Here is a 12,348-nt window from a genome sequence, read left to right as displayed (position 1 = left end):
TATATACCTTTTTTTTGTATACCAGGTTTCGAGCCTCCCTAGGAACAATCCAATAAGCTCTTGAGAAGAGATGTGAGAAGTATACTGGATTCGTCATGATCTTTGTGCATTATCTCGATTGGAGATGTCTCATTTCTTGATTAGTCTACGGTGAAAAAATATCATTGGAATATCATGTGCGCATCACTCCTTCAATGATGTTCAAGGTGTTAGGAAGTAGAAAAATCCCGACACCTAGGTCTATAAGCAGAGATTCCCTCAATTGAATCAACTTACTTTTCTCTCACATATAAGTCAAGCACTCAAGTACTCACTGGGTTGAGACCCACATTAACAATTGTATGGGAGACTTAGAGTTTTAGAAGATGATTATATGCATATTTACAAATTGATCAAGATTGAAAAAGAAAGAAATGCTGAAACTACAAGCTAATAGTGACAACAACTTAATGAGAAATATGCAGTGATAATCAAATAGTAGGGTTATGTTTCAAACAACAGGATAAAGACATTCCAAAGAAAAGAAAAGAAAAAATGAAAACAAGATGTAAAAAAACCAACACAAGACCGGGATTATATTTCACTCAGTTACTGCTGACTTCTTTGCGCAGAGATTCCTTCATTGTTGATATGGAAATTGAGAAAACGGATCATTGTAAGACATGTTGTTATTGGTATTGTGGTTATTGTTTTCAAAACCAATCACGTTTCCATACTGATCGAGTGGTGGCATATGATATTGAAGGAAATCGGGGGCAGCAGGTTGATTACTCATATTCATCATCGGATCAGGTTCCCCAGACGAGTTTTGATAAGAGTTTTGGTAAGACATTGGAGCGGATCCGTATTCCATAGCTCCAATACTACTATGTGCGGGTGAGAAACCCATCGAAACTGATTCCACTCCAGTATAGTGTCCGACTGAAGAAGCTTGATTTGATAACGGTAAAGATCCGTGGTTGAACGAGTAAGAAGATAAATCCGGTTGTATCGCATGAGATAGTGATTCCATCATGGGTAAAGAGGTGCTCGAACTGTGGGGATTGTGGTAGGGAACTGAAAGATGCGAAGGGTCTTGTTGTCCATAAGGTCCGGTAGGCTGAAAGGTGGTTCCAGAAGTAGCGAGATTGAGATATGCCATGTTATCTAAGCTGTGAGGTCCTCCATTCCATCCTTGAAAAGCAGGCTGGGGCGTATGTGAGAACCTCAAATGGGGGTCAAGATCAGCAACGGTAGGCCAGCCACCTAGATCAGTAGCCTGACTCTGAGTAGGCTCTTGGGGTTGAGCTTCTTGAGGTTGAGCTTCTGATGTAGATGGTGAGCTACTGTGATCAGCATTAGATTTCCTGGTGGAACCTGACCTTGACTTTGATTTTTGCTTTTTTACCACGGGTGCTTCCTTGTTTTCGGGAAGAAGAATCTTCTTATGATGATACATATCAATGTCGACTCCACCTTGCGCATATTCCTTCTTAGAAGGTCTTCCTTTTTTTACAATCCCATCTGGTCCTGGAACTTGCCTAAATCCACTTCGATGTTGTTTTCTATTTCCACTAGGAGGATAAAACCTTCGAGGGATAACTTCGACTTTTTCATCTGAATCAAGACCAGCTCTTGAGCCTTTGCTTGCCTTGCGTGTGATACTGCTAGATGGGGTAGGCTTGGTGATCCGACTAGACATTCTTCTCTTCACGGCGGCAGAGGTTGAAGAACGGGTTCTGAGGGCCGGTGGGCCGTCATTGGAAAGTGAGGTGGCCATGGAATGGTCCATTGAGCTTGGCTCCGGAGGGGATGAAAGCCCAAAAGTGGATTGGTTAGGCTGTACGGTGTTGGTATGTTGTTCAAACGAGTTGTTGGATAATTGAAAGTCTTGAAATCCAGGGAAATGGTGGTTTGGTGCGATCTCGGGGGCCTGAGGAAGACCAGGAAAGAGATTCATCAACCATTCTTGGCTGGTGGTCCTGTTGCTATCAGGGCTATGAAAGGAGTAAGATTAGTTCAGAGTAACATATAAGATACCTCGACCTTCAGACAGGAATCTTGGTAGATCTAAAACTTCACTTACAAGTAATCAGCACCAGCTAGGTAAGGATTGGAAGTACCATTCATGGTTGAGCTTGCTATTTGAAAATCGATGGGTTGATGTGGACGATATGAGTTTGCTTGGTAAATGGTTCTACGGTCTTTGAACTCGCAAGATCCAAGTGTTGAAGGAAAATAGAAAGGTGGATTCCGGTATTGGAAATGATATGAGGGCGACAGTTCTCAGAACTGTTAAGATTTAAACGATAGACTTGCGATGAGTTTGACAAAGTTGGTTTGCAAAGATAGTAACGATTGTGGTTCTTTTTGTTGAAGGAAAGATCGAGAGTTTCGATTGAGAACAATATGTACGAAGAAAGATAAAGAAACAAATGATGATGATTCGAGACGGTGAAGGCAAGATGATCAAAAGTTTATGTATCCTGACCATCACCCTCAATTGATTGGTTCATAATGTGATCTTTTTTTGTTTTCGTTGAGCTTTTGCTTTTGACATTATACTAAAGATGTTTTGAACAATTGTGAACTGAAGTCAATCGTCTTTTCACGAAAGCAGCAAGACTTCGTATACAAAGAAAACCGAGTTGTTTTTGGAAAAGCTATCATTTCCAAAAGCGTCGCGTACTTTTGCTCTGTTCAGCAATGAATGAGGACAATGGTTCAGCATTTTGTATTGATGACATGGCCAAGAAGTTCGAGACAGAAATCTGGATCCATTGTCTCGAAGACCGCATTGACACTTGGGAGCGTGGTGATCGCTTCTCAGAAACAACTCGTCCTCAAGTAAGCGCTCAATGGTAAACGATTCGAAAGCAAGGCTCTCTCTGTGTGTGAACAAAAACCAAGATGACCATATCCTCCATATAAGGCAAGTCGGATTGTAGCAGACAAATGCATCTAAAAGTCGCGTCTCAAGACGCCAAGACTTTGGATTAATTCCAATCCTCGAAAAAGCCCGCGATTGATATCGCTCCGGTGAATTGACCAGTAACTATAGATCCGACTGGAATGAGAGGACGTTGAAGTATAGGTACCACGCGTGCTGCCGATGTGTTCACTTGGACCAGAGCGGGCAGGCATATCTGAACGATCAACTCATGCCTCTACATGGTACGTGCTGGTTCAGTGTGATTTCACAGAATACTGATAATTCACCGGAATTCAATGTGTGAGGAATGGTCAGGATATAAGCAATTGATATGCGACGGAGTCCAGGATAGCATGTCAAGATGAGTGTAAAGCCCAAAACACAACATGATTTACAAGCATGAGTAGCACTGATTCAATCCCGAAATAAGCGCTTCCTAAGAAGCAATAGATGGGACATGCTGAAGGCGTCAAGCCAATGAATCCCTCAATAAATGACTTACGGTGATGGATAAGACACATCACCCGTTGAGGTGGGATAACTTTGAATGAGGCCAGTAGAAGCCTGTTGGGCTTGTGCTGAAAATACGATAAAGAGCAGTGACGGAATTTTGTTCAATGTCAAACAAGATGTGGCGAGGTCAATGAACAGGCCGGAGTGTCTTTTGTCATGCGAGCAAATTGAACCTGGAGAGGCAGGTGGAGTTGCAGACCCGTGTGCGCGCCACGTGGTCACCGTCAGATGGAAAGGCATTCGGCGCGCCAATGAGGAGCAGCCTCAGCCTCAGCCTCCAGTCTTTGATAACGCCCGCGGTCCTTCAGATGCCTCATGTGGTACTACAGGTGATACTCGTCAAACCATCATGCATTCCGCGTGTCATGAAATATATAAGATGATAGAACAGGGAAATGCAACATCGTAAAAATAGAAAAAAAACAGCAATAACGCAACAGGACGTTGCTCAAGTTTAAAAACAGTCGAGTAGCATTTGAAGACTGTGGGGATTTGTGAGCAGATGTGCACAAAGGCTGAAGGAGAACTCGATCAATTTCTTTGGAAATTCATCCTATGCATCTTTGAGTTGAACTTGCTTAAATAATCATGGTGATGGAAACGAGTAGTACCAAGCCCATCATATGGCCGGGGTGAAGCATGTTACCATCACTGGTAGGCTTGCTGGAAGAATCAGTAGAGGAGTGGTTTTGAGAACTGGAAGTGGTGCCAGTGGCATTCACATGTTCGGATACGTTTGACGCCGTGGTCGAACTGACGGAACCTAAGGTGGTAGCGTTCGAGGTAGTGGCGTTAGATGAGCCTTTAACAGATGAATCACTGCTGTTAGCAGCAGAAGAGCCCTGAGATGTACCACTGGTGGACACATTGAAGGGTTGAGACTGAGCCAAAATAGCGCCGTTCTGTCACAAAAACACAGCATAAGTCGTGAGCACTTTTGTGAGCGGAATAGGGAGAAGATTGGCTCACGCTGCCTGAAATCAAGTTCACGGTGTAGCCCGGACCGTCTTTGAGACCTGTGATGTCACTAATACTGAGGGATCCATCGGAGGCAGAAACACCCTTTTTAAGATCTTGCGAAAATCCAGTGGGGAACGTACTGTTGTATTTGTATGTGTTAGCTGGTTTCAAGGCGATGATCTCGACTTGGGCAGGGATGAGAAATGCTAACTTGGCATCCTGGTTGCTAATCTTTACATCAAAGGTCGATGGGTCAGTTGAAACGGAAGACCATTGGACCTTCAATGGTGACGATGGGCTATTGCAGAAGGGCAAGTATGTAAGGTTCAAGTTGGGTTAGGCTTGCATAAGTGTCATTTAGAGCTACGGCGAAGTCGCGAAACAATTACTGACTTCCACAAATCCCCTCCAGCAGGGCTGGTGACGGTTAAACCAAGAATTGGTTGAGCATAAAAGGCAATAAAATACACGAGAGAGGCTGCGAGCATTGAGTTTGAAAGCATTGTGCTGTAGATGTGCGATGGCGTCGAGTCCTTGAGGAGTTAGTAGGATAGCTTTGATATTTAATGATACGGTAGTTGGAAAATGTGTTGAAAGTGAAATGGGGAGGTGGTTTCTGAGAGCCCTCTTCATATAGCTTGTGGTCAATTAATTCACTGGTATCCTCATCACCTGTGGTTCACTTTGGCCAAAGTACATAACATGAAAGACCAGACCAAGACAAACCAAAGATGAACGTCAGTGATCATCTCCCGGGCAACGAATGTCTGAGGCACGATCAACTTTTTGATCATTTCATCTTCATGGGAGATTATGTGGCTCGAGGCCTCACGAGTCAGAGCACAAGCACCGGGCCATTTGAAATAGGACCCAATCGAGTGCTGGGAAAACCAAGGCTTTGTAAAACATTGAGAATACCGCCCAATCTGACCGTGCTTTGATCAAGTGTTGTAGCTTTGCGTGATCGAGAAAACCTTCGTGGAGAGATCGGGTGGCGGAAGGGGACGAATCATGATTGATACAACCAATGATCCAGATGAAAAGCCGGACGGTTCGTGGGCAGACTGCGGCCGAGAAATGCCAAATGCTCCATAAACCTCCATAAACCTCAAAATGCGACAATACACTTGAGAATCGCCCTGAGAGCCCTGCGCCGAACTCCCGACCCAACTTGAAGGACAATCCTTTGAATTTATTCCATCCATCTTTCTTTTCAGTTTCACATCTGTTTGCAGATCAATTATATTTTATCAGTCCTTCCAGATCCCAGTGAAGCAATTATTACAGTGACCCTTGTAAAAGAATTGTAATTAGTCTACCCATGAGTCTGATCTACTCAAGTTGTCTTTTATCAGAGCATGCTTTTCACAAGCAGCATGATATTCAATTTGATTAATATAGACAATGTGGTTATTCAAAATAATGATTTCACTTGAAACTACAACAGAATAGTAACTTAAACACTTTGAAAGTAACATTTATGGTAGCTTTGATTGATGATCTGAAGGAATGATCAAGTTTTTATAATCATCATGTTGCTGTTGACTTGTATTCATTGGATAAATGCAACACTCTTATTCAAGACAATGATGTTTCTTTAGATCAAGATAAGGTAACCACAATGATAACAGAGCGGCATTTGTGGCAGCTATGATTGATCTGAAGAAAAGATGAAGTCACTTGTAGATTAAGCTGGCTGCCATGTGGACTCCTGAAGTGATGACTAAAGACCCCTGGGTGTCGGTCTGGGTTTGTATACATTTGGTGGGGATTTTAGGGTGAGTTTCAAGTGTAATTTTTTCATTTTGAGGTTATGGCACATTTGGTGTTTCTTGGCCACCTTAGACTATGGGGCCCGAGATTTTTACGATCTTCGTTTTACAGACGTTAGAGCATCCACAACGGTCCACCTACTTTGCGAGCCCTGGAACAGACCCCCGATCCTGATTTTGTGGATGTAGGGGGTCAAAAAAACAGGTGTCCACAGCGGTGCACTTGAAGTCAGGGGCCAGAACTCGATTGAGTGATATGGTATGCTTGTACCATATCATCTTGTTTCGAGTGCGGTTTGAGACGTGACTATATCGGTCACGTGGAAGCAATGGCACGTGATATTGGGAGCCCCTATAGACCTCGCAGATGTGGGGGGTCCGGATGGAAATCTGGAGGCCCCCGACGTCTCACCCCCGATTGTGCGAGCTCCGTTGGAGCGTTTTTTTGCGTTTTGACCCCCGACCGGAAAAGTAGTCAACAGACGTCCGTTTATTGACTTTCACGGTGCTTCTTTTGCGGACTTTTTACTCTGTGAAAAGTTTTCATCACAAAAGTACATTTTGAAGGGGGGATCGTGACTTTCACGATCATTCCCTAACGAACATTAAGGACCGTGACACCAGAAGCGTCGCAAAAGTCAAACTCCACCCTGCCAAATTCCAATTTCACGAACAACTTTTTTAATGAGAGACTACAAAAGTTAAGCAAGAGTATTAATGAAAGACTGCGAAATGAAAATAATAAGAAGTTCACAAAGATGACAATGAATGTGAGAGTAAAACAAATAAGAAGTGAGAGTAAAAAAAAAGTAAGCAAGAGACAAATTCCAATTAATGAAAGACGGTGAACAAATTCCAATTAATGAAAGACGGTGAAAAATAAAATAATTAAAATGGAAAAGATACAAGCAAGAAATAAATCAACTATGTCCTCCTCTTGCGCTTTGACTTGCGCAATGGAATAGGCTCTGCAGCTGTGACATCATCAGTTTCCTTGTTATTTGGTAACATGTTTGACTTGGTCACATTGAAACCTTTCAGCTTGAGCTTAATTTTTTTCACACTTGCTGAAGGTAGATAGAGTAATAAAGTAAGGAATGGGCGCGTGACTGGTAAAGGGTCACGAATTAGTGATGTCAAAAGAGCGCTGAGGCTACTATCACTAATGAGTGATGAAAGTGAGATATGCACCTGGTAAAGGATCACGAATTAGTGATGTCAAAAGAGCGCTGAGGCTACTATCACTAATGAGTGATGAAAGTGAGATATGCACCTGTTGGAAGGTAGCACGGAATGAAAAAAGACACAAGATAAGAGTTTGAGTGAGGAAACAATTACTGCACACAAACAACGGTCTTTTATATAGCTAACTTTCCGATACATAGGTTAATAATATCTCATCAGGATTGCGACTCTCATTCACTGCTTTGGGACAAATATAAAACATATGACTATAACGAAGAGAAGGAGTTAGGAGTTGTTGGATACCATGACCAATTCGGAATGGTGGTTATACTTCCTAATCGGGATGTTGGCTATTGCAATGTTATCTCAATATAGAGCACGAGCAAGCACAATGTCAGTCTTTTGATTTGGAAACCTGATGATTTCAACTCACGTTGAATCACTTCTTCTTGAATCACTTCTTCTTCTTCTACTAACTCCCACTGCTCTTGGTCTGCTTCGCCCACCGTCTTTGTCTCGGGTGGGGCTGAGAGGAAGAAACATAAAATTAGAAATTTAATTTAGAAGTGTAAAAAGAAGAGACACTACTCACCTTTTTTGGGGGAGAGCGTGACCAATGGAATATCCTCTTCTCCATCAGTATCTGATTTATCCATACCAAAAGCAATCATGTCTTCCAATTCTTTTGGAGACATGATATCATCAAATAAAGAACCTGTCTCGCGTGCTACACAAAGATAAAAATGAAATAATGTTAATGTTTCTAAAGAATTTTACAAGACAGGCGATGATGTTGCTCACCTTCTTCCTCATCCAATATTCCAAAGCACTCTTCCAATTGTTGGGAATAATCTTTTGGATCGTGTGCTAAACAAAAATAAAAAGACAATAATGTTAATGTTGCAAACAATTTTCACATGAGAATCACGGTTGTTCACCTTCTTCCTCAGTGCCAAAGCACTCTTCCAATTGTTGGGAATAATCTTTCTCGTCCTTGCCTTTGCCTGCTTCGCCATCCAAAGCAAAGTCAAAACATTCTTCCAATTGTGTAGAAGTATTTGTATTTTCAGTTCCTGGTGCGACGGCGCCAATGTACTTCTCCTTTTCTCCAGATGAACCTTCTCCTTTTACCTTATGGCCAATTGCTTTATAAATGATGGCTTTCGATTTTTTGATTACTTTTGATTCTTCAGCAGTTGGTTCGCGGGAGTACATAGCCCACGTCGTATTCGGTGCCGTGCCTCCGATGGATTTGAGATTGCTAGATACCAAGGTTGCAACACCGGCATTGACCAGGTCGTTGTTAAGCCAAACACCAGTGAGGGCGCCGACAGTTTGGACGACTTTACACCAATAATGACCTGACCCCCAAATCCACGAGCCTTCATCAAATACTTGACGCCTTGAATTGTTAATTCATAAGGAAGGTTAGCTTCAGCCATCATCCGTATTGCTTCCTCACGCCGAGTACCCAACAAGTAAGCAATATCCAGGTTAATATGTAAATGCGGGGGTGGAGGGTCCAAGTGTAGTTGAGATCGTTCTAAGTATGGTGGATTTGATTGGCCTTCGTCCTTTTGGCCTCTGCAGGTGCAACAGTGTCGTGCTGAAACTCGCTGAAGGCCAGACGGCGAAGTCCATTGCTGGAGAAGTGCTGGAATATCTGAGTAAGAAAATTGACCTCCAAATCGTTCATGACTAAGAGTAATTGAATTACGATGGTTTGACTCGTTAAGTATGTGTGATTTGTGGTTGGAGCACACTAATTTATTTTTAATGTTGACACGAAACAATGTCTGAGTCATAGCTGGTGAAGAGGGGCTTTTGGGTCGAGTTTCGAGATCAAATATACCCTCAAAGTATTGGTCAGCTGAAGAGTAACAGTCGTCATTGAAATTACCCGGACATCTTTTTTGAATGGCGGCGTGGAGAGTGTTCTGAGCGATAGATAATATTGATCTGATACTGCCGACGTTTGTCATTTCACAGGTTGATCTTGCAGAAAAAAACTTCATCAGCTTCGCATATATGTGAACGGATTTGCCCTTCGACCTGTGGTACCAGAGTGGGGTATGCACTGCGTAAAGGGATTCCGTCATGGCATCAAGCCAACATCGAAACTGCCGCCCTGGGGTTGTAGATGCCACAAAGCCTTGATATGTGGTAACCGGATGGCGATCCACATTGACAGCGCCTTTAGGCCTTCCTAGCTTTTTCGGACGGCCGAGTAATTCATCAGTGGTATCTGGTGGGCGGCCGTCGTTCTTGACGTCTCGTGGTTTTCGCATTTTCTTAGACCAGCCCAAAAGTTGGGCTACCTTCTTGTAGTTTTTAGCTTCGCCACCGTACTCGATTGGAACACCCTTGCATAAATCATCATAGTCTCTTTCGAGACTCCCCACCAGCGCGTAGAGTTGGACTAGGCCAATTTGCACAGTGCAGTTACCTTCGCTGGAATGAGGAAATCATGAAATAAAAGAAGAACATGAATAAATAAGAAAATATAGATAAACATAGATAGAATGACTTACGAGATCATGTAATAAACACGATGCATAGACTCCTGCGCATTTGTTGTAGCAGGCAAATCGTCGCAGAGCCCGTCATCATCAATCTGACGAGGTCTTGATCTAAAAAGCATCGACTGAATGTCGGCTGCTTGCCACCATTCAATCCACTTCTTGGCTTTCGGCCATTCCTTGCGAAGCTTGGTTATTTTTTCATCGAATGACATTCCTCCAGGCCGGTCCAAATCCAACAAACCCAGAGCAGCCTTTGAAAAAGTACCCTATTAATACCATAATCAGAACATAATTAGAATAAAATCAAAGTGATTGTAATAAACATATAGATGAAATGCATACCTCGTCATCCGCAGGTATTATGACGCGATTTCGCTTGACACGGGTTACCTGAGCTCTAAAATGTTCATGACATGCTTTAAGCTTGGATAGGGCCACCTGACGATCGTGCTCTTGAAACACATCCATGTATGCCATGACGAATCCATTCTTTTGAGCAACTGAGAAATCCACGACCTGACGCACAAGGATGTCGCGTTCCTCATTAGTGATATGAGAGGCAAGTCGAGCATCTTCCATTTGTCGCATCAGAGTAGTGAAATGGGCGGCATAATGTTCTTCTGTGAGACCATTCAACCATGTAAGTTGAATGGGAATCCATCGGTTTAAGACGTTGTTATACATTGAAGTGGTGAGCAAATATCCATTTGCAAAAAACTTGTAAGTAACATCGGAGAGTAGTCCGCCTCTATATATGCTGTCGTCCTCATCGCGGCTCAGTAATTGGCCAGCCATCCAATTGGTTTGAAACGTCATATGAGTGTCCTTTGGCATAAAGGAGCACGATATCATCCTTAGACCACGCCTAAAGATGCAAAGACCAAGTAAGAATTGGAAGAAATAAAATAAAATAAGTTGAAACCGAATACACTCACTTAGACCAGTGAATCATGTCTAAAATGAAACTGTCTCCAGCCCCAGGAATTTTCTTTTCAGGAATCACGCCAGCAGCCACGAGCAGCTTGCGGCGATAATATCCAGTCCTATGAAGGTTCCCAAAAGCCGGGTGAATGCTTGTGGCTGTGACAATCTCTTGTTTACCAGCTGGGGCGCGTCCCACCTAATGCATTAAAAGGGATAGTCAGTGTTAGAACCTGAACAATTAGATTTAGTTGTTGAATGGACATACCTTGAGTCGCAGCGGTCCCACATCTGGATTGTCAACAACCTTTTTGCCAAGTTTTCCAAGCGAAAGCTTGTCAGGTTTGGGACGGCGAGGCCATGGGTGGTTATGGATGCCTGAGTGGCGAATTATACCCCAACCACTGGGTATATGCTCATCCAAGCGGCATATGGTGTTCTTACACGAGAGGTATTGAAGAACACCAGGACACCGAGCCGCTGGGCACTTCCGATGCCTAAGAGATCATAACGTAACAGCGAGTCAGGAACATGAATAAAGAGAAAAGAAAGTGGTATGCATTATACTCACTCACTAATCCATTCAAGTCGCTTATTGGTGGAGGTAGGGGGTGAGCCACGGTATCGACAATCCAGATCATTGCAGATGAACACTCCTAAACACGTAAATCGTATGGTTCGCCAGTCTGAGCCTTTGCCTGTACCGCCGCCAGAAGTGGTATACGTGAATTGGAAGGTTCCCCAATTCACGAGTTTCTGGTCTGGTTGCCGTACAAAGACGGTGTTCCCATTTGGCAGAAGGGGATAACCCTTGTCGTCCACAGTAGTGTCGTCGTCGATGAAAGTGGTGAAAGAGGCGCGGTCCTGCGGCAGAGAAAAAGTTTTCTTGCCTTTCTTGCCAGGTTTATTCGATTTGTTTGACAAGTTGATGGTGGAAGAACCGTTGGATTGGGTTGTGGATTTTGAGTTTTGTGACGCCGCCTTAGGAAGCGGGAGGTCTTGCTCTTCCTCAGAGTCAGCTACCTTGTCTTCGTAGCCGTCTTGATAGGGCTGGTAAGTGTCGTCTTCTTGTTCTTCGAAGTCGGAGTAAGAGCTCATGTTGATGTTGAAGGATTAAAATTAAAAGTAAAGTAAATGCTATGAATTAAAGTTGATCAAGGTAAAAGTAATAAGAATTAAAAGTAAAAGTAAAATTAAAAGTAGATAGATAAAAAGGAATATTATCTAAGAAATTAAAAGCAAATCGGTAAATGAAAGAATTAATTGGCTTATGGAGATTGAAAGCAACAAAGCAACTTGTGGATTATTGGATTATTTCGGCAACGAAGTGAATGAATGAAGTAAAAGTGATAACACTTCATATAATGTTCCTTTGAATTCAAGGTGACCTTGAGTCTATTGCGACTTTGATGTTTCCATGATAGTGTCCATGATAGTTCATCAGGATTCCATCCTTCAACTGTTCAATAGTTGGCATTGTTCCATGATAGGCCATCAATCTATGTTATGATTGGAAAACGACGATTGCAAATTTGCTGATTGCCGGCCGATTTTAGTCTTTGAC

General features: G+C 42.8%; 3 protein-coding genes across 3 annotated transcripts; all 3 read right to left on the bottom strand.

Moving 5' to 3' along the window:
- Nucleotides 1-619: 619 nt before the first annotated feature.
- On the bottom strand, nt 620-2,109 carry MELLADRAFT_105563 (uncharacterized protein; the record flags this gene model as incomplete). Its single annotated transcript, XM_007408861.1, has 2 exons — nt 620-1,976; nt 2,066-2,109. The coding sequence occupies 2 exons, from the start codon at nt 2,107-2,109 to the stop codon at nt 620-622; spliced, it is 1,401 nt and encodes a 466-aa protein (XP_007408923.1).
- A 1,640-nt stretch (nt 2,110-3,749) lies between these two features.
- Nucleotides 3,750-4,963, bottom strand: MELLADRAFT_55804 (uncharacterized protein; the record flags this gene model as incomplete). Its single annotated transcript, XM_007408860.1, has 4 exons — nt 3,750-4,326; nt 4,394-4,523; nt 4,596-4,682; nt 4,778-4,963. The coding sequence occupies 4 exons, from the start codon at nt 4,885-4,887 to the stop codon at nt 4,003-4,005; spliced, it is 651 nt and encodes a 216-aa protein (XP_007408922.1).
- Nucleotides 4,964-7,770: 2,807 nt separating this feature from the next.
- Nucleotides 7,771-11,882, bottom strand: MELLADRAFT_85422 (uncharacterized protein; the record flags this gene model as incomplete). The annotated part of the gene is made up of 11 exons (XM_007408859.1): nt 7,771-7,856; nt 7,934-8,068; nt 8,143-8,208; nt 8,280-8,735; nt 8,804-9,162; nt 9,394-9,792; nt 9,873-10,048; nt 10,206-10,728; nt 10,799-10,983; nt 11,053-11,281; nt 11,356-11,882. The coding sequence occupies 11 exons, from the start codon at nt 11,880-11,882 to the stop codon at nt 7,771-7,773; spliced, it is 3,141 nt and encodes a 1,046-aa protein (XP_007408921.1).
- Nucleotides 11,883-12,348: the final 466 nt, after the last annotated feature.

This window comes from Melampsora larici-populina (genome assembly GCF_000204055.1).
Source record: "Melampsora larici-populina 98AG31 unplaced genomic scaffold MELLAscaffold_14, whole genome shotgun sequence".
Taxonomy (NCBI): Eukaryota; Fungi; Basidiomycota; class Pucciniomycetes; order Pucciniales; family Melampsoraceae; genus Melampsora; species Melampsora laricis-populina.
This window is presented reverse-complemented; position numbering and strand designations above follow the sequence as displayed.